We start from the raw sequence: 24,728 nt of genomic DNA, 5'->3' as shown, positions 1-24,728 counted from the left end.
GTTGTGGCTAGAGCATAAACAGGAAGTGTTCTGGACGGAACTGAAGGTGCTGAGGCTGTAGCTGCAGGAAAAGGAAGCCCAGCAATCGTGGTGTCTGCTTCAAACTAAAAGGACGGGCTGTCACAAGCATGCCAAATCCTTGCTCTCAAAGTCATGTGTGCAAAACAAAAGGGTGCTTTTTTGCTGAGACGTAAGATCCGTCATAAAAACGGAAGCGGGCTTCAGCCCACACCCATACCTCTTGCTCAGCTGCACACAACAGTCCTCGCTTGAACTCATCCCAGCCCCCTGGCCCGTTCTGGAATAAAGAAAAGGACACTCAATAATATTAGCAGCATAAGAACATGTTAAAACCCACAAATCTCTTCTTCCCACAGAGCTAACAAGAATTAAACGTAGACCTCATCACATGCGTGTCATACAAGTTTTGAATGACGCGAGTCATCCCAGCAGCATTTAGATTATTTCCTGAGTAATAACAGAGGTGGGGGGGACATAAAATGATGACCTGTGTTTGGATTGGGCCTCCAATATGTGTTCCTATGGGCGGGGGGACTGCATTGCTGGGAAAGTGGTGTGTGTTAAACTCTCCTCCCATGGCCTTACGTCCCCGAAAGGGAAAGAGGTACTTGTGTTGTATCTCATTCCCCCTTCCCCAAAGTTTAAAGCAGATGTCTGAGAGTAGTCATTCCTTGATGAGAAAACAACTTAGGGGGAAGAGGAATCCATCCAATCCATCAGTACTATGGCCCCAATCCAAACACAGATCTCCAGTGTCAGAAGTAGTTTGGATGTAGGTCAGAAGTGAAAACTTCAAGACCTATTTGAACCTCTTATTTTTTAGTTTTACAAATTAAATTTGCAAATACTTCCCTGCAGCGTGTCCACTATTATTTGATGCCAGCCACATGCTTGGTCCAATCTAACCATTTGAAAAGTTGCCTCTAGGAGTTTGAATTGTTGTTCAGGTACAAAAACTAACAAACAGACCCGATATAGGCTACGGAAACATCTGGGAGGAATCAAGCGGTAAGAAGTGAATGGCAATGAAAACATCTGGCAATTAACTAATCATGTGCCAAGAAGGGATTTGAAGAACGGCTCAGCCAGAGACACAGATGCTTCTACACAGCCCTGAGATTTTCTGATTCTCCAATCAGGGATAATCTTCGCTCTGGTTTCCATGGTGAGCCATAGATCAGGCAGGTCCTTCATCCTCTAGGTACCATCACAGGTGAGACAATCAGCTGCTTGGACTCTGTTTGCCTTTGACAGGAAGCTGCAGGAATTTTACCACTGAAAGCTCTCGAGTAATTTTCCCAGAATGTAGACTGCCGAAGGATGGTATCAAAGGGGGTTTCATCCACCTGACCTTTCATTTCATTGGAAGCTCGTCCAGGAGACTCCCCAGTGCTACGAGACTACAATCTTTATTGCTGTTCCTCCTCCAAAAGCCACAGAGATGCAGACATACTTCCCCAATTATCCACATCTCAGATCTTCCTTTCTGTAGCAACAGAGGACTGAATAGTATGTTTAAGCAAGTTACAGGATGGCCAGAGCATCTCATCAGCAGAGCCACCAGGAAGTTGGTAGCAGGTGTTATATCCAAACAGCAATTTGTATATAAGGGAATGCTTTCTTCCCCACTCATTCAAGAATCCTAAGTATCCTGGAGACACCCTGCCTTTGATATCTAGAGGCTGGACTTCTGCAGAGGTCCATCTGGAATGACAGCATCCCCGACACCTTCCAGAAGGCCATCCCACTGGTCAAAGTCTTCTTTCAGCTCTAAGACAGGAGAAAGAAGGTATCACAGAAAATTTACTGCATGATAACTTGCTATTGGCAAGATTCATCTACAAGCATTAAAAGAAAGAACGCCTGCAGGATTCATTAGTATATAATTGTTGATGTTTTAAATTGATTTTTTTTTTGCTTATCCTATGTTGTCATAATGGACAATGTTTTTCATTGCTTTTCTTAAAACTGTGAATCTTTGTTTATCTGCAAGCCCCTTCATACAACAACCAGCCCCTGGCTGAGAAACTGTGGGATATAAATGCCTACAATGAATAAATACATCTACCTATTAAAGACTGCGTCCTGCTAAAAAAATGCAAAGCATACAACAGGACATAGGTATTCCCCCAAACCAAACAAGGCCTTTGGTTTAACTTGCATATCCAGCACTCTCCGGTTGTGAGTGTGTTTGTAACACAATATTCAGCTTTGAACATGGAAATACCCTGAGGAAAGTGGATGTATATTTTCAGGATTCTGCCTCTGAAAAACTCCTGCATCCATTTCCAAAGTCTTGGGAAAGACGTTGCACCCTGGGATGCAATCTCTCCCTCAAGCACTGAAATGCATAAATGGAAGTGGGTATGCACATTTATGACACAATTCTCTGCTGAACATTCGGCTTGAGATGATGATGGGGCACAAGAAAGGGGCGTGTGCCCCACAGGAAATAAAGGCTCTGTCAGAAACTTCCAGCTCCCTTAAAAACTATTGCCGGTCTTCCATGGTACAGAAGCCGAAAGCTTGCTATGTTACTGGCGGTTGTAAGAACAGAACAGAAAAATTCCCACTGGGCCAAGTCAGTGGTTCTTCTAGTCCAGCCTCCTGTCTCCCAAGGTGGCCAACCAGATACCCCAGAGACAGCTGGACCAAGACCAAGGCAAATACAAAATCCAGCTAAAACTGTTCATCAGAGGTAGAAGTGAGAGGAACCATCATGAGCCCCAGTCCCTCCATCAAGCTGCCTTCAAGCTCCTTGAAGGAACCCACATCTTTACTTATTTAGATATTTTATACCCCAGTAAAACAGCTCACATCATTCTCCTCTCCTCTATTTTATACTCACAACATCCAACTTGTGAGATAGGTTAGGCTAAGAGTGTGTGACTGGCCCAAGGTCACCCAGAGAGTGTCCATGGCAGAGAGTGGATTTGAACCTGGGTCTCCCAGATTTTAGTTCAAACAAAGGGCAGCTTACTTCTCCCCCCACCTTTCCCATATTACACCCAATGCTTCATAGGGATCTGGAAGCAGACCAAATCCGGCTGATATATCTAGTTTTGGCCGCTTCTACAAGATCTTGTACTGAAGAGTCCTTGCTTCACTTCATCAGAAGCCCTACTTATTTAGATATTTATACCCACTTTTCTCCCCAATGAGGACAACGTGGCTTACAAGATTTTATCCTCACAACAACTCTGTGAGGTAGCTTAGGCTGATGGTCCCAAGATCACCCAATGACTTTCTGTGGCAGAGCGGGGATTAGAACCTGAGTGTCTCAGATCCTAGTCTGGCACTCTAACCACCATGCCACGCTGCCTCTCAGCATCTGCCTCCAGTGTACAAGTGCCTCCTCGCAGGACCTTTAACTTACGGAGATGCTTTTGTAGGAAGGCAAGTGCCGCCTGATTAGTGATATCCAGCCCTTCATACGGATTGAGGGTTCCCCTTGTTTGGAAGACCCTGTTCAGGAGGTTGCCTGCAAGGAAGGTGAAGTCGGTTTGGCTCTGATGGACGGTACCCCTGGGAGGAAAACAAAATCCCTTAGATTAGAAGGACAAAAAGCAGCAGGCAGGACTGGATCCAAGAAGGTCATAAGTCCACCTTCCATCTCTAACATCAAAAATATTATGTGCTAAGCCGCAAACGTCAGTCCAACCTCTCCTTAAAAGTCCCCATGCAAGAAAAACATCACACTGCTGAAGACCAATAGCCAGAGCGGGAATGCTCATGGATCTGACCCACGAAAAAAAAATCAAAATCCAGGCTTTTTAATTTGTATAATTTTTGTTAATACGTAGTAGAGCTTCTTTTCAGAACAGTATTCTTTATTTTTTAAAAAAGCAACTGATCCCGCCCCCAGTAGTGAATGCTCTAAAAGCTGTTCACCTGATTCACTCAGCTATGCCCCTCCAAGATTCCTCCTAGTTTTTAAAAAAAGATTACAATAATCCGGAAAAACCAGTCTTTAGCAACAGCTATTAACTTAAGAGAACTGTTTACTGTAAGGGGGGGGGGAAAATCTTTTGAACTTAAAAAAAAATACCTCTCAGCTCAAGTGTTATGGATCTAATAATTTGTAGATACTAAAATATACTGAGGCACCTGGGCTTTGCAAGAGGGCTGTAGAAGCTGGCTGGGAGTGGATTTTTCTCTTTTTTTTTGAAGCCCTCCTGACAACAGCAGCTCCTCCAAACCAAGTTGTCTGGCTATGACCTTGCATTTTTTAAACAAACATGAACTATAGATTTGATCTTCAAAAGACTTTTGAACCATTTAGGGCTGAAAGCACATTCAACTATACAAGTAGGGGACCCACAAGGACTTGTGGGGGGCTTCTCATTTCCCCCTCTCCTCCATTTCCTCTTTTCCTTCCCTGAGCGCCCCCATAGCCTCTCTCTATTTCCTACTTTCTTTCCCACCCACCAGCCAACCAACCTATCTTCCTCTCTGTCTTCAGCTTTCTCTTTCCCTCTCCCTGGCATGCCCCCCCCCGAAAACTCTGGCCAAGTTGTGAAGTGACGGCTGTTGGTGTGAGCTGGGGCTAGTTGCATGGTGAGAAACCTGCAAGGATTTTTGGGGGGGGATCTCACTTTCCCCTGTATCCCTCTCCCCACATAATTTCCTGTCCTGGCAGCTGCCCATTCTCACTCTTCTCTGCTTCCTTCTCTCCTCTCCACTCACCTTCCTTTTATGGCCCCCCCGCCCCATCTTCAGCTATATTTATTATTTACTTCATTTATCCCCTGCCTTTCTCAGCAACGGGGACCCAAAGTGCCGTACAGCATTCTCCTCCATTTTATCCTCCCAACAACCCTGTGAGGTGGGATGTATGTACGTTTGGATGCATGCCACTAAAGACGATATGCCAATGCTCTGAGGCACACACTTTAAGCAGGTCCAGGCTTACAAGATTGTGATTATTTTGGTCTCATCATTTGTGGAGCAGATCCTTTTCATCTTGGCCACGCTATCCACAGTCTGAAAGGTCTCGGTGTTGACAAAAAGCACTGGCTTGGTCACTTTTGGGTAGAGAGAGTTCTCCAAAGGGAACATCCAGGCATCGAGGGCAACAGCACACCTGCAGGGGACAAATGCGCAGCAAGCACTAAGCAGGTAACCAAGGCTGTGGATTCCCAACTGGCCGAGTGTTACTAGAAAGAGATCCCCGGTTGCCACTTCAGAGTCGTCGAGGCAACCTCTGCTCTTTAGCAACTTCATAGCCGCGTCTGGCATATACTCACTTGAACTGGGCCTCTTTCACAAGGGCGAGGATTGCTGTCGCCCCTCCGAAGGAGTGACCCATGACGGACACTCTGGACAAATCCACGTTGTCCTGGAAGTGAAAGCACGTGATGGTTTAAAGAAGTCAAAAGCCTAGAGTTTGCTCTTCCAGAACTACCATGTTCTGGAATCATTAACCTTTTCTTTCATTAAAGCTAATTCTGAGTAATGAAAAACTTTTCAAACAATTCCCCCACTCCAGCCCAGTCCAGCACGTTAGCCAGTTTTGTTCTGTCCTAGAAACAGAATATGGACTAGAAGGAGCACCAGAAATGACACTATCAGCTAAGCAGCACAGAGGACACAGGAAAATCATATGAAATAAAAGCATTAAAAAGAAGCCTAAAGCAGATCTTTCCTTTACTGGGTCTTCTAGGGAATGCATGAGTTACTGTCCAGCCACTGGTAAGCTACTGGTAACTCATGAGTTTAGAGTGCCCAGGATAAGAGGAGATCAATAGGATGAGACATCTAATAAGCAATGTAATAGGACTAGGATTACAGAAATCTGAAATAAAGAGTCAAGGATTAGATACAATATGTTAAACAATGCAGAATATGGTTATTACATAAGTATAAAAACAATGCAGCGAGAACAAGAAAATACATACTAAATGCAGCCTTATTCCCTTTATTAAAGCACCTTCCTGAACCATTCTAATACAGCCTCCTCTTTTTTGCTATCAAGTCACAGCCAATTTATGGCAACCCCATGTGGTTTTCAAGGTAACAGACATTCAGAGGTGGTGTGCCACTGCCTGCCTCTGCATAGCAACCCTGGATTTCCTTGGTGGTCGTCCATCCAAATACTCACCAGGGCTGACGCTGCTTAGATTCCGAAATCTGACGATATCAGTCTAGCTTATTAAAGCCCTCCTGAACCCTGATTCAATCCATACAACAACCCTGCAAGGCAAACCTAGGATGGTGACCACATTGCATGACTGGGCGTGTGTGTGAAACTGAGGCAACAGCGCTTGCTAAAGGCCTTCTGGGGATTTTGCAGCCATGGCGACATTCGAACTGGGGCCCTAGCAGCACACAGCCAGTTCCTAAGCTCAGCAAGAAGGCAATAGTTCACTTCTGTTTCCCCCCACTACTCTCAGATTTAGTGCTGCTGCATATGGAAGCTCCATTTCATTATCCTGGCTAATATCGTTTGATAGACCTATCTACTGTGAATCTGTCTCATTTCTTTTTCTCAAATCCATCTAAGAGACCAATTACACAAGGAGGAGCACATGGAGGGAGTCGCAATGTTAGCTGGGAAGCTGAGTTTTAAAAGCGATAGGAAGGCTCTGTCAATTTCCCCTCTCTGCAGATCCAAGGAGATTGCAGCTCAGAAGGTTTATTTCCTCTTTGCCTCTTAGAAGGGGAGGTGAAACTGACAAAGCCTTTCTGAGGCAAAGAGGAAATTAACAAACCCTCTGAGCAGGGCTCTCTCAGGCTCTGTAGAGAGGGGAAATTGACAAAGCCTTCCGATCCATTTTAAAACTCAGCTCCCCGACTAACACTGCAATTCCCTTCATGTGCTCCTCCTCGTGTAATTCGTCTTTTGTAGTTTAGCTCTAAGTTAACTTGCAGCAGATCTCATTGGTTTGGGGGGATCCTTGTAAATGTCCTGATGTATTGTGGTCCAGGAGCACGTGTAGTTTGCTAGGAAAAGGTGCCCCCACCTGCTTACTTGGATGCCACCGATGAATGATGGCTTTGAGGCTCAGGGTGGGATTCTGGATGCAGAGTGTAGGAATGATTGGCCACGACGAGGAGCGCATGCCATAAACATGGCGATGCAAGGGCATTGCCATGCAAAATCAATGCTACACCTGTGGCACTAGCCATTCCCTATTTTAATACACAGATATAAAGTCCAATGCATTATCCTTTTAGAGCTTTTGGGGGAAATTCCTAGACATCCCCACCCCTCCACCCCTCTCCTTAAGTCATTTTTAGAGCTGCATCCTGCAACGAGGGGCAAGTTCTTCTTCAGTGGCTTTGAGAGGGGGAGCGGTAACCACAGATGGTCTCGTATGGAGCAGAGCTGAGCCCTGCATCCCTGAAGGGGGGTCCCATATGATGCAATGCCTTTACAGGAGGGATAATGCAAAAGACCTGTGCTACATATAGGGCGGGAGAAAGAAATTTTGACTACAAGAAGAGACAGGATGGGTGGTTTTTAGGGGGGTGGAAGGGAGGGGAAGCAGGTAAAAACAGGGTGGGGAGGAGGCAGAGCAAATAACGCTTGCTTTGTTCTGCTGGTTCCTTCCCAGATACCTCCCACTTGTAGTTGTGGAAAACCAGAGCAGGATTAGGCTCCCCCTAGTGACCATGGGTTAATATTACGGTGAGGTCTTGGAGGAGAGAGCTGGAGACCGCAAGGAAAAACAAAACAGGGAAGGTGGATGGGATTTGCCTATGAGCGCACCTAGAAGGTTACACGCTGTAGATTGAAGCCACTCAAGAGCTGCAATCAGCTGCAGACCCTCTAAGATCTCCCAGAAGAAAACCAGGCCCTAACGCCCTTGCAGCACGACCCCCCGGTTCTTTTAATGCCAATGCCCAGTGCTCAAGTCTCTGCCTGTTACCGATTTCCATTTTTAAGCACTTTAGATTCTTGCCACACAGCATGTTGCATGGGTGGGGGCGGGGGCGGGGGAGAACACCCTCTACAGTACAGCGTTCCAGAAGAACAGCAGTATTAATCTGTCATAGCAAAACCAAACAAGAGTCTCAAGGCACCAGAAAAATGGACACGTTGTTTATACAAGCATCAGCTTCTCAGTGAGTTTCTGCCACTTGAAGTTTTTAAGTGAAGCCAGAACTGAGAGTTGGGCTCTTCTGGCCGTGGCTCTGAGACTCTGGAACTCCCTCCCAAGAGAAATCCACCTGGTCCCTTCCCTGTGGATGTCGGCCCTGCATACAAGTGGCACTTTTAAAGAGGGAATTTCGGGCTCCCAGCTAGATGGATTTCCTGCCTTTGGCTTGCTTCTTTTATGTTGAGCTGCATGTTTAACTGACTTGGCCACAGCTCAGGCCTGTATCCTTTTCATTATTAATAGTTTTTGTCTGTTTAAAATTTTTTAAAACAAAACTCGAGAGTGCTCCACACTCATCACAATAGGGGCTGCAAACAAGCCCAACACTAAGGGAATTTAGGGTGGTTTCAGATCAGACTTGGTCTTTTTCAGTAGCAGCCCTGGGTCCTCTGGAAGAAACTGCCTAGAGAACTGTCCTCTTTCACAAGGGATAGGAGAAAGCACAAGACTGAACTATTTAAAAAGGTCTTTGCAAATTGACCTGCTGCTATGCTGGTTGTGTGAATCTGTTGGTGGTAGTGGATTTAATACTTATGTTCATCTAGAAACCACGGAATGTTTGTCAGAAAAGCAGGATACAAACATTTTAGACGCATAAAAATGAAAATTTAATTCATTTGAAAAACAGGATAAAAATATCCCCCCCTCCCCAAAAAATTATCAAGCACATTTTTATCCTACCCTTCTTTCAAGGGTGATGCATCTGGTTCTCCCTTGCCCAGTTCACTCACAACAACCCTGTGAAGTGGATCAGGGTGTGAGTGAACGACAGCCCCAAGGTCAACTTCAATGAGCTTCATGGAAGAGTGGGAATTTGAACCCAGGTTTCCCAGTTTCTAGTCTAACCACTACAACCACACTAGCTTTCACAGACCAACCAACAGATTTACAGCTCCTTTGGAATAAGTGTGACAGCAGAAACCAGGCCTGGATCTTGTTGGGGAAGAACAGGATGAGCACAGTCTCATGCAGCAGTTTTCCAAGCTCAGAATCCCCCAGAAGCACCTTTACTTTGCAACCCACAGAAAGGCTTGGCGAGTTCCATATTTTTACCTTCAGCGAGGAGGACAGATCAAAGTCCGTGTGCAAGAGGTTGATGACCGCCTTGCCGCTGTCGATGTTCCGGATCAGCTTCAGTCCCCGGATGCACTCGTTCGCTCGCTGATGGAGCTGGAAGCAGAAAAGAATTCTTACCGTCAAGCCACTGTTCTTCCGTTGACTTGCACGGCTGAATCTTACTATACGTGAAGAGGCAGACAAAGCGTGATGGGAATCCTCTGAGCAACTGCATGGCTAAAAAGCATCCATGGGGAGCCCCTTTACCAATTCAGACCTGGGGTGTGCTAATGGTCATTCTCCCCAGACCATTTCCCCCAACTTTATATACTTCCTTTAAGCTTTGCACCACGTTGGCCCTTTCTTTTTTTAAAACTAGAAACACAAGGGATTAAACTCAGGACTGTTACCATGCAAATCACATACCCTACCACCGCCACAGCCCCCAAGAGCTGTGTGGAGGAGCAGTTTGAAGAGGGGGAACCAAAACTCAGAGGGAAGCCTCATGCCTTGGCCCCAATCCAAATCAGACCTCTTCCACAGGGATGCCATTTGCTAACTTTAAATGGCTTCAGAAGTCTCCCATCGTCTCTTCTAGTCTCGCCTAGAGAACAAAACAAGGTTAAGACCAGAGTCAAAGTGCCAGACCAGGATCTGGGAAATCTTGGCTCATATCCCCATGTGGCTCTGAAGCTGGCTAGATGACCTTGCGCCCGTCCCTTTCTCTCAGCCTCACCTACCTTGGAGGGTTCTTATGAAGATAAAGTGGAGAAAAGGGGACCCACAGGCACTTTTATGAACTCCCTGGAAGAACACTGGTTGAAAAAGTGTGCTAGAGAGATGGTATTTTAATCTAGTTTTTATTCTGCTGTACGTTGTTTTTAAAAAAGGCTGCTCAGATTCGTGTACCTGGGGGTTTCGGAAGCGAAACTCCTTCTGATCTTTTGGTACCCCTTGATAGGAGAGCCATTCTTCCTGCACTGAAGCCTCAGGTTCCCCCTTGCAGAAGTAAGTGGCAGAAGCAGAGCGGTCTCTGGAAGAACAAGTAGCCATTAAGCAGTCACTTCTAGCTGAATAGCAAAGAGTCCAGTAGCTCCTTTAAGACTAACCAACTTTATTGTAGCAGAAGCTTTCGAGAACCACAGCTCTCATCATCAGATGCATCTGACGAAGAGAGCTGTGGCTCTCGAAAGCTTCTGCTACAATAAAGTTGGTTAGTCTTAAAGGAGCTACTGGACTCTTTGCTATTTTGCTACTGCAGACTAACACGGCTAACTCCTCTGGATCTACAATTTCTAGCTGAGACAGGTAAGAGCACAAAGAGAAAAGAGATATAGTCAAAGTCCTCAATCATCTCCACATCCCACATGACACCGAAGGTAGCTGGAAATCCATAAATCTTCAGCGGAAGGAATCTTTCTGCTCAATTTTCCCTGCTTCCCCCATGCCTGGATCTCTGTTCCAGAATGCCAATGTGATGCATCTTTCCCTGTTCCTCCCCCAAACCCACCCTTGCTGAAGCTGTTAGTTCAACAGCTCTCAAGTGGCTCTCAAACTTTTGGAAACGGGACACGTTTCTAAACCTACTGTACTCTACAGGACCCGCCTGCAAAGTAATTCCACTGCACTGCATCAAAAAAGTGGCACAACTACCTTAAATAAATAGCTTGTGTGCAGCATGTTAAAAATATGAGTAATAACAACAACATTCGATTTATATACCGCCCTTCAGGACAACTTAATGCCCACTCAGAGTGGTTTACAAAGTATGTTATTATTATCCACACAACAAAACACCCTGTGAGGTGGGTGGGGCTGAGAGAGCTCCAGAGAGCTGTGACTAGCCCAAGGTCACCCAGCTGGCTTCAAGTGGAGGAGTAGGGAATCAAACCCGGCTCTCCAGATTAGAATCCCACGCTCTGAACCACAACACCAAACCCCAATTCAATACACTGTTGAGTGAATTACACACAAAGCAAATTGTCTTTTTTCCTGTCTCACCTGTGATATGAGCAGTTACCAGGAGGGCTCTCTGTATGAAAAGAGAGAGACCCTTTCCCCTCACTCCTCCCGAAAACTAGAATTCAGGGGCACTCACAGTGCAATGCTAAACAGAGTTACCCCCTTCTAATCCCATGGACTTTAGGTGAGCGTAATTCTGCCTAGGGTGGCACCGCCAATGAAGCCAGTAGATTTGGGAAGACAAATGGAAGTCCTTTTTCAGACCACACAGGACAACTGCAGCACATCCCATTAAGACCTTTTTCAACACACAAACTGACCGGGCTCTTGTTCTTAGAGGATTCACTCTCTCACCTGTGTTCAAGCGCCATCACCAGAAACCCACGAGAAGCCATTTCAGCACAGATAGAAGAGTAAACAGTTCTGAAAATCAAAAGGTGGAAAAGACAGCAAGAACATCAGGTCATTCCTGCGATTTCTCCAGTTGTTGGGGCCTCTATTTGTGGGAATGCAGGCATGTTTCCACAAACCCATTAGAAGGCTATCATTAACCATAACCATGTAATACCTTTTTAGTCAGGGACAACCAAAATGACACAAAATATTGTGCAGACTTTTGAGTATAGTTGTTTGCAATGTTTTATCCATACTCATGCCTATAGCCCTTCCAAATCCGTCCTTAAAACACATCTTTCCGGCACAGCCTTTGGCTTATCCCTTAACAGGGCCCAAGGAGGTGATTGGCTCAAGTTGGGGATTTCTTCCTCTCTTTCCCAAACCCCTCCTTTGCCTCTACTTCACCACAGCCTCCACTTCTCCCCCAGTACCCCTTACTTTTCATTCCTGAATTTTAAGCACTGATAATTTAGACCTGTTCCCATTAACCCCTTCCTATCCTGGAATCTCTCTTTCTTTCTGTTCCTCCATTTGTCTTTTTTAAACTGTAGGCTCCTTGCAGCCGGGGAACTCCCGGACATCATTAGCATCACATTATGTCTCCAAAATATGTTAAGTCTCATGTGGACTAAGCCACTCTATATGATACTTATCCATTGGTGGTGTTTAATAAGCTCATAAAGATTTGGGGGTGGGGGTGGGGGGTGGGGTTGGATGGCCAAGGGGATTTCTAACAGGATTTGGGATCTCTTCCCTCTAAAGCAGTCATTCAATCAGTCTTGAAACAGATGAGCCTTCTTAATCCAAGGGACTACCTACAAAATCAGTGATATCAATATCATCAAGGGTGCCTGTTTTAAGAGCTCCCGGTCAGAAAAGCCACAGCAGATTTGTTCCACTAACCAAGGCGCTTACCTCTAGCAGCAGAAGCCCTTCCCATCCTTCCTTCTACTGGAGGAAAGCACCTCCACGAATGGAATGGATTTGACCACATGGCCAGGACATTCTGCGCCATACCACCCCCTCTCCCAAGCTCTACCATGTTAGCCACATATTAAACCAATCTGCGTATTACCCATCATGTATGCATCCAGGGGCAACACGCCCCCAGCATTTCACAGATGAAAACAAGAACATGCATGTGACATTCTGTAATGATTTTAAGTGTGTGTGTGTCTTTAAATGCTAGGTGTGGTTCAGATGAAGAGTGGGGGTGAAAGAGAGGGATGAGTGAGTGAAATGATGGGTTGATGACTGAGAGTGGGGGCGCAGTGAACTGCAGTTTTTAGTTACTGAGGGAGAGAAAAGATTCATCCAGGGCAAGAGAGGCGAGCTGTGTGCAGCCTGAGAGTGTCCATGTATTTTTGAGAGAAAGGCAACCTGTGTGGAAGCCTGAACTGTGTGTGTCTGTGAGACTATACATTCATTCTATCTGAAGCAGGCAAACTGTGTGTGCGCCTGAGAGAGAAAGTCTGTGTGTATTTGAGTGAGAGGTTGATATCTGAAGCAGGCAAACTGTGTGCGAAGCCTGAGAGAAGATCTGTGTGACTGTGTCTATGAAAGGAAACTTTTAAGAACCAGTAACGTTCTTTGAAACCATCAAGCTTAAGAAATAATATGAAACCAATACACTTCTTATAAAAATAAAAGTTTACTTTGTTGTTGTTGTTTTAATATCCCAGAGTATCTGTCATCCCTATATCCCATTCCTATCCTCAGGGCCACATACTACCACGAAGGAGCCTGATGCTTGGGCACGTTACTAAAGAGGAAATTTAAATAAAATATCTTGGAATATAATTCCTGGTGGCAGCAATCTACCCAGAGGGTGTAAGAGAAAGATTAAAGGCAAAATCTACCCGAGAGAAAGAAAAGGTCATAACACATTCCTACTCCCATACTAAGATTCTTTAAAAGATCAGCTTTCACTTTACCATTTTATCCTCACAATAACCCTGTGAGGTAGGTTGAAAGTGTGAGATCAACCCAAAGTCACCTCACAAGTTTCGTGGCAGTGGGGGAATTCCTGCTCAACCTCAAAATTCTTCCTCTGGATGGACGCTGCCAGTCATGCTGCCAGTCTGGGCCTAAATGAACCACTGGCCTGCCTCAGTATAAGTCAGCTTCTTATCTTTTTGTGAGGAGGGGACACCACAGGACCACTCTACAGAACATGGCCGCTGGTAGCTGTCCTGCAATCCTGAAGTTTCTGGCTCTCACGGGACGCTTAGACTGCGTATACATATCTAGTAGTTTCTCCAGAGGGTTCCTCTTTCCAACCCACTCCCCACAGAAGAAAGTTTTGCTATACGCAGGTCCAAAATCTCAATCTTCTGCAGATCAGAGAGCTTTAGCATTCAGGGCAGGATACTTACCGGAAGGCTCCTAGTCCATGGGAGAATATGATCAAGGGATACTTGCTGTTACTCGGTTTAAGAGGGCTGTCCCAGCTCACGGGGATTCGACATGACCCTGCAGAAAACAAAATTGCACATAAACAGTAGGACAAGGCCAGCAACTCAGGGCGAATGCTTTATTTCCTGGTTATTACGAGATTGCAACATTTTCTAAAGAAAAACCCTCAGCTCTCTTATTTGTTCTTGGTGGTTTCTTCAGAATGTGTTCAGATATACAGGCACCACCCCGGGTATTCTCTTGATCCTGCAAGAGATTGGGATTTGGGTGTTTTGACATTTCCGCAAGGTCCTAGTCCCTAAACTGCTAAGCAGAAACATCTGTTGGAACATGCATGCAATGTTCTCTGCACCAAGCCTAGCAGCTGGCAACTCTCTTACCGAAGGTCACGCTGAGTAATGGGGCGCACCATTTCCGGTTCAGGTTCATGTAGTCAGCTAGTCCACAGTAATACTCATAGCGGGGGATCCAGGAGGGCTGTTCTGCCCCCTCTTGCGAGACGCAGGGATAGAACAAGCGGAAGAAGAGACCCTGATGAGTAAAAAGAAAACCAGGTTGCAGCAGAGACACAACACCCGTGCCATACCCTGTTCTCCGCTCATCTCATATACAGAATGTGAGTGTGAACAGAAAACTGAGTTAGCATGTTTGAATTTTGTATTTATGAATTTTGGTGTCAGAAATTATATCTAACTTTTGTTTTGTATAACTGCACAGTCTTCCTGTAAAAGATACATTTGTGTTGTTATTGTTACTCTCTATATATACATATTTAATAAAATGGCTGGATTTTATTAATTAATTTATTTAATAAAATGGCTGGATCCTGTCTAAAATGGCAGGATCCAAGTCTATATTTTGTGAGTAGTAGTAGTAGTAGTAGTAGTAATATTTATATTTTCAATATTTTATTTCATTCTTTAAAAAGTTCACAAAATCATTAAGCAGGCTCTAAGGTCCTTCAATTAAACCCTCCAGCATCCATTTACCGCCACTCCCCCACATGTGCTGCAAACAGAATAGAAAGCAGGTTTGTTGCATAAATGCCTAAGTAAAAAGCAAACTGCTCCAGGCAACTCAGGCTAGAAGGGCAAGGTACCTCTCAGCCACTAGGCAGTCTGACCTATGGGATAAATTAATTTGCAGACTCAAAGATTTTCTACTCTAGAGTGTGTTCCAGAAGGCTGGATCTTTCTTTGGAACCTGTATTTTACTAACAGACTGAACACAACAAAACAGCCACAGAGGAATGCCTGACACCTAGCATGCTTAATAGAGGGTCTGGGGAACTTGTTCCGTACTAGCTGCGATTGCCAAAAGTCAACATCACAGAATTCCATTTTAGAACGATCAAAGTCCCGTTTTGAATGCATGGCTGCTTCCACACACGTTGGATAATCCACTTTCAATACTCTTTAGTGAACATTTGAAACTGATTTTCCATGTGTGTAACAAAAAATCCACTTCCAAAGGATTGCGAAAGTGCATTGAAAGTGCATTATTCAACGTGTGTGGAAATGGCCTATGAATGCCTTATAGTGAGTCAGATCCCTGGCTGCCTCCACCCCTTGCTCCATCGTAAGCCCTTTTCAGTTGCTTAGGCATGACCACATGTGTGGGGAGAATATGCCACATGTGATCCTCCCAATGCATGTGGCCACTATTTTGTTTGAAAACATGATATACCTGTACCAAGGATGAAAGTACATGGGCTTCCTTCTTCAGACAAAATGGTGACCACTCATATCAGGCCTGTGTAACAGCCCTTCTCAGCCACTGTATGGAGAGAACATGTTATACACGGACCTCCTGATACGAGCAGTTACTATTTTGTCTGGAATGGGAAGCCTGTGTACTGGACTGTCTTGTTCACACTGGAAAATCCAGTTGTAAATTACAGCTATTCCACAACGATAGTGCAACACCCAGCAAAGTGTGGATGTAATTCTGGCTATCTAACCCAGCATCCCCTACGCTGAACGGCAGCAATTCTCAAGCAGAGAAAGATCTTTCACCCGACATTTGAGTTCCTTTAACTGGAGAAGATTGCCAAGTTCTAGGTGGGGTCTGGAGATCTCCCAGGTTCCTGGCAGTGGCTTCTCGAGGGTCTTTCATATCACCTCCTACCTAATTCTTTTAACTGAAGATGTCAGGAACTGAACCTGGGACCTTCTGCATGCCAAAGAGATGCTCTGCCACTGAGCCATGGCATTGACCTAGTCTCGCCTATGAAATTTTATATATTCCGTGTAGGCCGCTTTCCCTTCCTGGAACTCTCACTGTCAACATCAGAAACCTCTGTTACTGAACGGAGGTGTGGTGGTTATTCACCTCTTCTATGCAATACCATCCATTACTAGCTGAGGTGTAATTGCTCAAGAAATGGTCCAGGAAACGTACTCTGGTTAGCAAGTTGAGACATTTTTGGAGGTAGCAACAGAGTCTCTCTTTCTCCTCCTCACCAAGATTCTAACTGGTGCCTTCAAGTAAATAAATTCCTGTTTTTTCCCTGTTAACATAATTGGAAATTATAGCAACTGATTAGCTGCCTGCCTCTGGCTGCAAAATGGATTCAGAGTCTTATAATTTAATTAACTACCCCAGTGATATATTATTGATTCAAACATTTATATATAACAACAACATTCAATTTATATACCACCTTTCAGAACAACTTAACGCCCGCTCAGAGCAGTTTACAAAGTGTGTTATTATTCTCCTCACAATTGCCCTGTGAGGTGGGTGGGGCTGAGAGAGCTCCGAGAGAGCTGTGACTGACCCAAGGTCACCCAGCTGGCTTCAAGTTCCCCAGTTCTCCAGATTAGAGTCCTGCCGCTCTTAACCACAACACCAAACTGGCTTTCACTGTCACCATATGGTAGAAGGAGCATGTTAAAGCTTGAGGGGCCTGCAGAGGCAAACAAGGCACAGACATTCTTCCATTTTCTTAACTGCCTGCAAGAGTCCCTTTCTCTCTGGGAGCCTCACTAGACGTTACAAACTGCATGAGTTCACCACGGGGACTTGTACCTACATTGCAGCTGCTAGTTCCTGTGGCAACCCATGAGTAAGTGTGCAGCAGGGCCTGATTCCGTTAGGGACCACAGTGCAGGAGAAGAAGGAATTTGTGCCTTCTCTCCTGTGCTGTTTTTGGCAGCTGTGAGCAGAGTGTTATTTGCCATGTTGGAAGCCAGCATGTATACTGAATGTAATGTGTAGGCCAGGGGCTCTGAGCCCCTGGCCTACCCCAGGTTCAGTGCCTCTCAGGTCAAAATCAACTGTGGTAACATCTTTATTTCTCACACTTATCTTCACCACTCTTTGGAACTTGCCTGAAAGTAGTTCTCATGTTCTCTGCCTATCTCGATCTCCTTCTTTCCTTCTCTTTTGGATGAGCTCTCACTACTGGTGGAGTCTTCCCACCACGTCCTGTCAGACTCTACCTCCCTCTTATCTGGCATACACAGACTTCCGATCTGTTCTTTTTGAGAGGCAGCCTCTCTCTGCCTCTTCCCTTTCTTGCATCTGGCCTCTCTTTGTTGGCATAATCAATAGATATTTGGGACATTCTCAAAACACCTGCGGGGCAGCAAGACAAACCATTCATTTTTAAGCATAAATAACTGTGGCCGTTTGGAGCACTTGCAGATGATTACAACTTTTGTGGAACTATGAGAATTTTAAACATGGAGAGCAATCCTGAGGCTGGTAAAAATCCTTGTGCAGTCCTCCCCAACAGTCTTATAGAGAATGTTATCCATGAAACCTTCCTTAGCAGTCAGTGGACTGTTGCAAACTGAAAGCAAAGTTAGAACTAAGAGTTTCTATTCCAAATCAATGTATTGTCGAAGGCTTTCACAGCCGGAGAACGATGGTTGTTGTGGGTTTTCCAGGCTGTATTGCCGTGGTCTTGGCATTGTAGTTCCTGACGTTTCGCCAGCAGCTGTGGCTGGCATCTTCAGAGATGTAGCACCAAAAGACAGAGATCTCCCTGTGACACTGAGACACTCCCTGTGACAAATCAGTTAACCAGATTAAATATTTAAGCAAGTTAACTCCTGCTCTGAATACAACCTGGCCTAGTTTGCTATTTATTATAAAAGGGCAAGGCTAGCCTGGGGCAAGCAAGGTTGGCCCAAACGTTTGGGCGCTCTAGGTGAGCTATGACTCCCCCCTCCCAACCAAACACAACTAAGATAAGTAGAGTAACCAGTCACCTCAGAAATAATGGCGCCTCTTCTGTACCTCGTGCTGGCCCAATGCCAATTTGTGGGCAGTGTAAGGCTGCCAACTCCAGATTGGAACATTCCTGGAGATTTGGGGGTGGAGCTAGCGAGGATGGGGTTTGGGAAGGGGAGGGACCTCAGTGGGGTATAACACCATAGAGCCCTTTTTTCACAGGAGAACTGACTTCTGAAGTCTGCAGATCAGATTAATTCCAGGAAAACTCCAGGCCCCTCTGGGAGGTTAGTTACCCGAGTGCAGCAGGAGGTGCCAGCAGGTGTCTTGGTATAAGCAGGGACAGCCTGGTAAAGGGTGACGGCAGCTGCGCAGTGTGGCCTGGAGCCTGGAGAAGGAACTCAGCATAGGGCTACATGGAATGCACATCCAAATCTAGCAGACTCAATTTGCCTAATAGTCGGGCTAGCTTTGGGCGGAAGTCTTGAAATGTTCTTCTCAAGCCTATTAATTAGCCCCATTCTCCTTAAACATGCATCGGTGCTACTAGGTCCACTTAACAAAAGGTCCTTGTGCTATAGCCATTTTTTAAAAAGGCCTTGTAATAAGACCCACCCAAATGACTCAAAAGTCAGGCTGGATGTTAAAAAGCAGGGGGAGAAAGAAGAAGAAGAAAGTTTCAGGCCACGATTTCAAGGGCTTTTGTTATCATTCTTCCAAGTTTACACAGATAAAATGGCACCAGGAATTCGACACTAGATACTTGCAAAAAAACACTTTTTTTTCTTGCTGCCCCACAAACACCGAGCCTAATGAAAAGTTCTAGAGAGTTTGCATATTTTTCTATAGTCCTGTTGGGTTTGAAATAAAATGTATTACAGGGATTTTATTTCAAACCAATGTGGCTACCTGGAACCTCTTGTGGCCAGCATCGTCCATTGGCTGCTTCACAACTATGCCTCAAAGTCCCCTTTTTTGGTACATGAACAGGGCAGGGAAACAAGCGTGCAACTTTAATAATCTGTCACAACAGTGCTGTTCAAGTTGTGAGGCAGGAGTAATGTACTTCAGGAAGAGAGTTCCATGGATCCAAGCCAAGACTCTCAGAGCCAGCATGGTGTAGCGGTCAGAGCATCATACTAGGACCTGGGGGACCCGGGTTTGAATCCCCATTCTGCTATGGAAGCTCGCTGGTGGATCCTGGTCCAACCACACCTCTCTCAGCCTAACCTACCTCACAGGGTAAGAAAAAAGGGAGAAAGAGGTCCATGAGGATGAGATGCCATAGAGTCTGCTCCCGGAATGTGCCATTTCCTCCAGGGGAGCTTCTCTCTGTAGCCTGGAGATCAGTTATAACTTTGGGAGAACAGCAGGCCACCTCTGGAGGTTGGCAACCTTTGCAGCACCCTGCATGATTGTTTTAGTGCACTGGCCTAAACCAGCATGCTCCCTTTCTGAAAGTGATCTCTCAGAATCCCTTCAAATCCTTTACCTGCCCATTCCATTCACAGGTTACTTCAACATCCCACCACCCTCTCCATAAGATCTTAATGGAAAGATTTCCTTTCCTTTTAAAAAGAGCCATATCAGGCTCCCTGCTGAGCCATGCTTGGCTTTGGAGCCATAGGCTGCAGAGGCAGAGGCTGCACCAGAGACCTCCCTCCCACTGAAGTCAACTGGATTTCAACCCATCTCACTTTTCCTCTACATACAGAGCACTCGTGGCAGTTCCTGCCCTCTCCAACCAGAAGCTCAGCTGTCTGCCTGAGTGACAATGAGTCAACACGGCAGAAAACGCCAGGGACGCAGTCATGAAGCCGCACCCTTTTCAGGCCTGGACCAAGCAGCTGAGAAGAATGGCTACATCCAGGGTTTTTTTTCAGCAGGAACGCGGTGGAACGGAGTTCCAGAACCTATTGAAAATGGTCACATGACTGGTGGCCCCGCCCCCTGATCTCCAGACAGAGGGGAGTTTAGACTGCCCTCCATGCCACTTAGTGGCGCGGAGGGCAATCTAAACTCCCCTCTGTCTGGAGATCAGGGGGCGGGGCCACCAGCCATGTGATGATTTTCTCCGAGGGCAACCCACCGAGTTCCACCACCTCTTTTCCCAGAAAAAAAGCCCTGGCTACATCCTTGTGCTGGGCTCCCAACTGCACTAAGAGCCAGCATAGCATAGTGACCAGAGTGCCATCCTAGGATCTGGACAGCCCAGGTTCAGTTTCCCACTCTGTCTGGGCCACTCACTCGTTCCTCAGCCTCGTCTACCTCACAGGGCGGTCATTGTGAGGAGGAGACTGCAATGTTGTAAGGCGCTTTGGGTCCCACGGAAGAGAAAAGTGGAGTATAAATATCTAAACAGAGACTCGGTTAGGTCCAAATGTGAACTTGGCATTGAAAGGGGTGTGTGCTGAGGCCACAACAAGATCCTGAAACCTTACCTTTGCCAAAATTTGTACCCCTCCTTTGGTCTGAAGCGTGAACTTCAGCTGCCCCGATATTTACTTATTAAAACATTTATCCCCCCCACCTTTCCAGGTGGTTCAAGGTGGCTTACGATAATAGTTAAAACATTTCCAGTTAAAAACCAAAATAAAGTTACAAAGTCTTTCCCTTTCAAGGCTCCCTTTCAAAGGCGTGCAAGAAATCCAAACCCCCACATTCTTCTTTGGCTCCAGCAGTGCAAGCCAGCTAAGAGGAGGGAAGATTTGGCTTCCCATTGCTTTCCTCCTTTTCCTCCCCCTCCCCTTCCTTGAGGAAGGACACCTCGGGAACACAACATCCCTGGCACGTGGTGTGCTTTGGGAAACACAGTTCCCAGAATGCCCACGGGCACCTGGAGAGGAGGGAAAGAAGAGAGAGGAGGAGGAGGAGACAGGGGAATCTTCTGTCCTATCTAATAGCTGACCTGTCACCACCTCTGAAGCAACAGGTAAGCTGGGAAAAAAGCTGGGGCAAACAGACAATGTCAATAGCTCAATTTGTTCAAGCCTGATTCCATGAACACAAGAAGCTGCCATCGACCAAGTCAGACCTTTGTCTATATAGGCTAGTCTTGGTTATTCCAATGGGCTCTCCAGAGTTTCAGGTCAAGTTTTTTCAATTGACCTTTTGAAATGGAGGTGCTGGGGACTGAACCTGGGACCTTCGGTAGGCAAGGCAGATATTCTGCCTCTCAGCCACAGCCCCCCTGTGTTCTGATACAAGCTGGGGACGGATGAAACTCCCTCATCCCTGAGAGTTGAACTGGGTTATGCCTGAGTCTCTTAGCCATTATGCTACACGCCCTCTTTGTGAACTCTGTCCAGCAACAAGAGAGAGGAAAAACTGCTCTCCAGTCACACCATTTATGATGCGATTATGCAATGCATGTTGCCTGTGCAAACCATTCCAGCCCACGCATCTGCCAGAACTGCTTTCCTCAGCAGATAGATTGGTCAGCTGGCAGCACAAACCACAATCCGGGGGTGGGAATCACTGACTTGGGAAGAAGCCCCAGTCAATGCAACAAAACTTACAACTGAGGAAGCACGCACAGGCAGGCCTGGCTGCAAACCGGCACCCCTTTTGCTCAGAAGGAAGCCCCAATGGACACAGCAGGGATTGCTGGCAAGTAAACATGCTGGAAGGCTTCAGACTAGAAGGGTGCTTTCAGCAGACATGTTTCCCTGCAGCCCCATGGTAGGAGGAAGTCACTGGTGGGAGGCAGTTTGGAGCATGGACATGGGAGCCAAGGAAGCCCCCTGACCTGTTCTCTGCACCCTATTGTCCTCAAGGGAATTGTCCTCATTTAAAGGGACTTGTTGAACTATTGGTGTATCTGTCTGTGTGCAACTTGGAGATTAAGGAGTGAGTCTGCAGCCTTCAACAATTAAAATAACCAAATAACACCAAAATCCAGAGGAAGTGATCAACAAAGAGATTTGCACCACTGAAAATATACAGTTTAGCATTACTGATAACCAACATGCTAATTAATGATCAGGAAGGAGACTGGGAAGCAAACAGGGCCCTAGAGCAAGCCAAGCTGCCAAGCCCTTGTGGCACTCCAAGATGGGCCTGCAGGGGTTGCTCAGCCCAGCAGTTCTGGCAATAGCCATCAGCTCATGTTGCTTCCTCTTTCAAACTGATAGCAGTACAGGAGGCCGCAGGTGAACAGGAACCAATTACTCTTGCTGATGATCTGAGCCAAGTGACCCCTGAGTCACTGACTGCATTGCTGGCTCTTGGCTGTGCATACCTGTTCACTAGTGGCCCACTGGGAAATTTCCCTGTGAGTTAAATGGCCAATCTGTCACATTAATAAGACATGAAGTTTCTGCAGCCCAAACACTGGCTGTTGTTGCGAGTCTTTTATTAGGAAAAGGTGCACACGAAGTCTCACAATGAGCGTTAAATTGCACACAGGAGCACCTTGCAGGATTGTTTTAGTGCACAGGCATAAATCTGTGCACGGTTCACACTTGGATTCCTGGCAACTGCTCCCCACTATCATTTCTTCTTTTGCAAAGCATCTCTAAGAAGCTCTTTAGTCCCATTAAAAAATCTTTCACCGTCATTTCTTTCCATTTATTCCAGCAGCAGCAGTAGAGCTCACTTGACCTACCTCACAGGGCTGCAGATAACAAGGGGTAAAGGAGAGCCACGCACACCACGTAAAAAGTTAGCCAGAAAGATCTGTCTAGCACATCCCCCCCCCCCAGCTCCCCATCGTTCCTCCAAGGGAACTCAGGGTGGCATAGAGGATTTGTTCTCCCCCCCCCCCCGTAGCTCCACATAAACCCAATGAAGTCAAGAGGTCACAACTAGCCCAAGATCACCCAAGAGAGCTTTATGAGTAGAGTGGGGCTCTGAACTCGGGCCTCCCTCATCTTGGCCCAGCACTCTAACCACTATGCCCCACCTGTCTTCATCTACATCAACAGCATTATGTTCCCAGCGTGCAGGGTAGCGTGGGCAAGCTCGAAGCACAGTGAATTCGAACCAGGGACTTACTGGCTGAGGTTGTACCCTCTGAAGCCCAGCCTGCTCCACATGCAAGCCCGGCCACACCTGGATGCAACAGGCAGAAGGCAACTTCCTCGGCCAGATCTTCCCTGACCTCCTCCCGCCCCCTCCCGCCCCGCTCGATGGCTGGAGCGAGCAGCCCCGCCGTACCTTCTGGTTCTGGCCCACCATCACATCGGTGCAGCCGACGGCGTGCGGCCCCTTCCCATGGGGCAGGCTGGAGGACTGGATCACTCCCATCGCCCCTCCGTCCGCGCAGAGCTCCGAATCCGCGGGGCGGCTTGCAAAAGCGCTGCTTTGAGACGGCTCCGGTTCCACTTCCTCCCCGGGCGCCTCTTGCGCAAAGCAGCCTTCGGATCAGGAAGCCGGAACCCGCACCCTCGCCGGCCGTTGGGCTGCGCGCTTGGCTTGGATGCGGTGGGAGGAGCTGGGAAGGAGGAAAACCCAGCAGGGCGGGTGGTACTGCTGCCCGGCGTCCTGCCCGGGGCCGATGTCTTAAGGCTGGGCGCCTGCTACGTAAATCGGAGCAAGCTTGGGGGGGCGGGGCGCTGGCCTTGCGGGTCTTTAGCCCCCCACCCACCCACACACACAGAGCTATGCACTATCTTGACAGAGGCCAACAACCAAAACAACCGATTGTGCAAACTTCTGAGTTTCAAGGAGGCTTCATCCGTCAGTCTCTAGACGCTAAAAGCGGGGGTGGGGGAGAAAAACCCAGCTTTGGGGCCAGAGTATTAAGGCGTCTTCTAGGTAGGTACCGTAGCAGGCTGACTTTGGTGGGCACAAGAGGGGGCTATCCCGCATCGGGTTTTAGCTCCAGCTTAACTACATTGTTTTCTTCCACCCACCCTCACCCTGGCTGCTCACCGTCTGTCCCTCTTCCCTCCGAGTTTCCCCAGAAAACCCTATGCAGTTAAGAAACCAAGCTGGAGCATAAGCCGGGTGTGAAAAGCCCAGGGCGTGATTGTGCCCCGGTATGCCTGGAAGAAACAGCAAAAACAAACGTTTTTTAAAAATCAAAGCTTGCAATTGTATAGGCATTGTCATCTCCCTCCCACCTTCACCCATATTATACATTTGCTGAGCGCTCTTGTTTGATGCATATGCCCTGTGTGGGTTTATCCTCCACTAATATGTCAAGAGAGTATCTGTTCTTTTGGGTAAAGAGAAAACACGGTTGTCCTACAATATGCCACCAATACTACAAAGCATATCTGCTAGAGTTGGAGGAATCCTCACAGGCAATTTAGTCCCAGTGCACCCCTGCCCCATTGAACGTAGGAAATCCAAAACCTAGGGCTGACAATCGCCAGGTGGAGCCTGGATCTGGAATCCTTCCAGAATTACAACTGATCTCCAACTACAGAGATCAGTTCCCCTAGAGAAAATGGCAATGGAGGGCTAAGCTTTCTCCTCAAACTCCAAATCATCTTACCCAGGCACTACCCCAAATCTCCAGGAATTGCCCAGTTCGGACTTGGCAACCCTAAACTAGAGCATTCCTGCCAGATGGTTATCCAGCTTCTACTTGAAGGCTCCAAGCAAGAAAGAACCAATGCAATGATTTATGTGACTCACAAAAGTTTATGC

General features: G+C 46.7%; 1 protein-coding gene across 1 annotated transcript; it reads right to left on the bottom strand.

Moving 5' to 3' along the window:
- Positions 1-326: 326 nt before the first annotated feature.
- PAFAH2 (platelet activating factor acetylhydrolase 2) lies at positions 327-23,525 on the bottom strand. The gene is made up of 10 exons (XM_054999813.1): positions 23,289-23,525; positions 14,333-14,483; positions 13,913-14,009; positions 11,496-11,564; positions 10,089-10,212; positions 9,177-9,293; positions 5,268-5,359; positions 4,934-5,104; positions 3,398-3,546; positions 327-1,791 (listed from the first exon to the last, which is right to left on the bottom strand). Exons 1-10 carry the CDS (start codon positions 23,376-23,378, stop codon positions 1,697-1,699), a joined length of 1,155 nt encoding a protein of 384 aa, XP_054855788.1. The 5' UTR covers positions 23,379-23,525; the 3' UTR covers positions 327-1,696.
- Between the last annotated feature and the right edge of the window lie 1,203 nt (positions 23,526-24,728).

This window comes from Eublepharis macularius, chromosome 15, assembly GCF_028583425.1.
Source record: "Eublepharis macularius isolate TG4126 chromosome 15, MPM_Emac_v1.0, whole genome shotgun sequence".
NCBI lineage: Eukaryota > Metazoa > Chordata > Lepidosauria > Squamata > Eublepharidae > Eublepharis > Eublepharis macularius.
This window is presented reverse-complemented; position numbering and strand designations above follow the sequence as displayed.

Bases quoted from the DNA above. Each gene is read 5' to 3' on its own strand.
- PAFAH2 (XM_054999813.1), bottom strand. From the start codon at position 23,378: ATGGGAGTGATCCAGTCCTCCAGCCTGCCCCATGGGAAGGGGCCGCAC. The intron at 9,294-10,088 runs GTACACGAATCT...TTCTGCTTCCAG, and splicing joins TTCGCTTCCGAAACCCCCAG to CTCCATCAGCGAGCGAACGA. The intron at 5,360-9,176 runs GTAAAAATATGG...TTTCACTTCCAG, and splicing joins ATCTGTCCTCCTCGCTGAAG to GACAACGTGGATTTGTCCAG.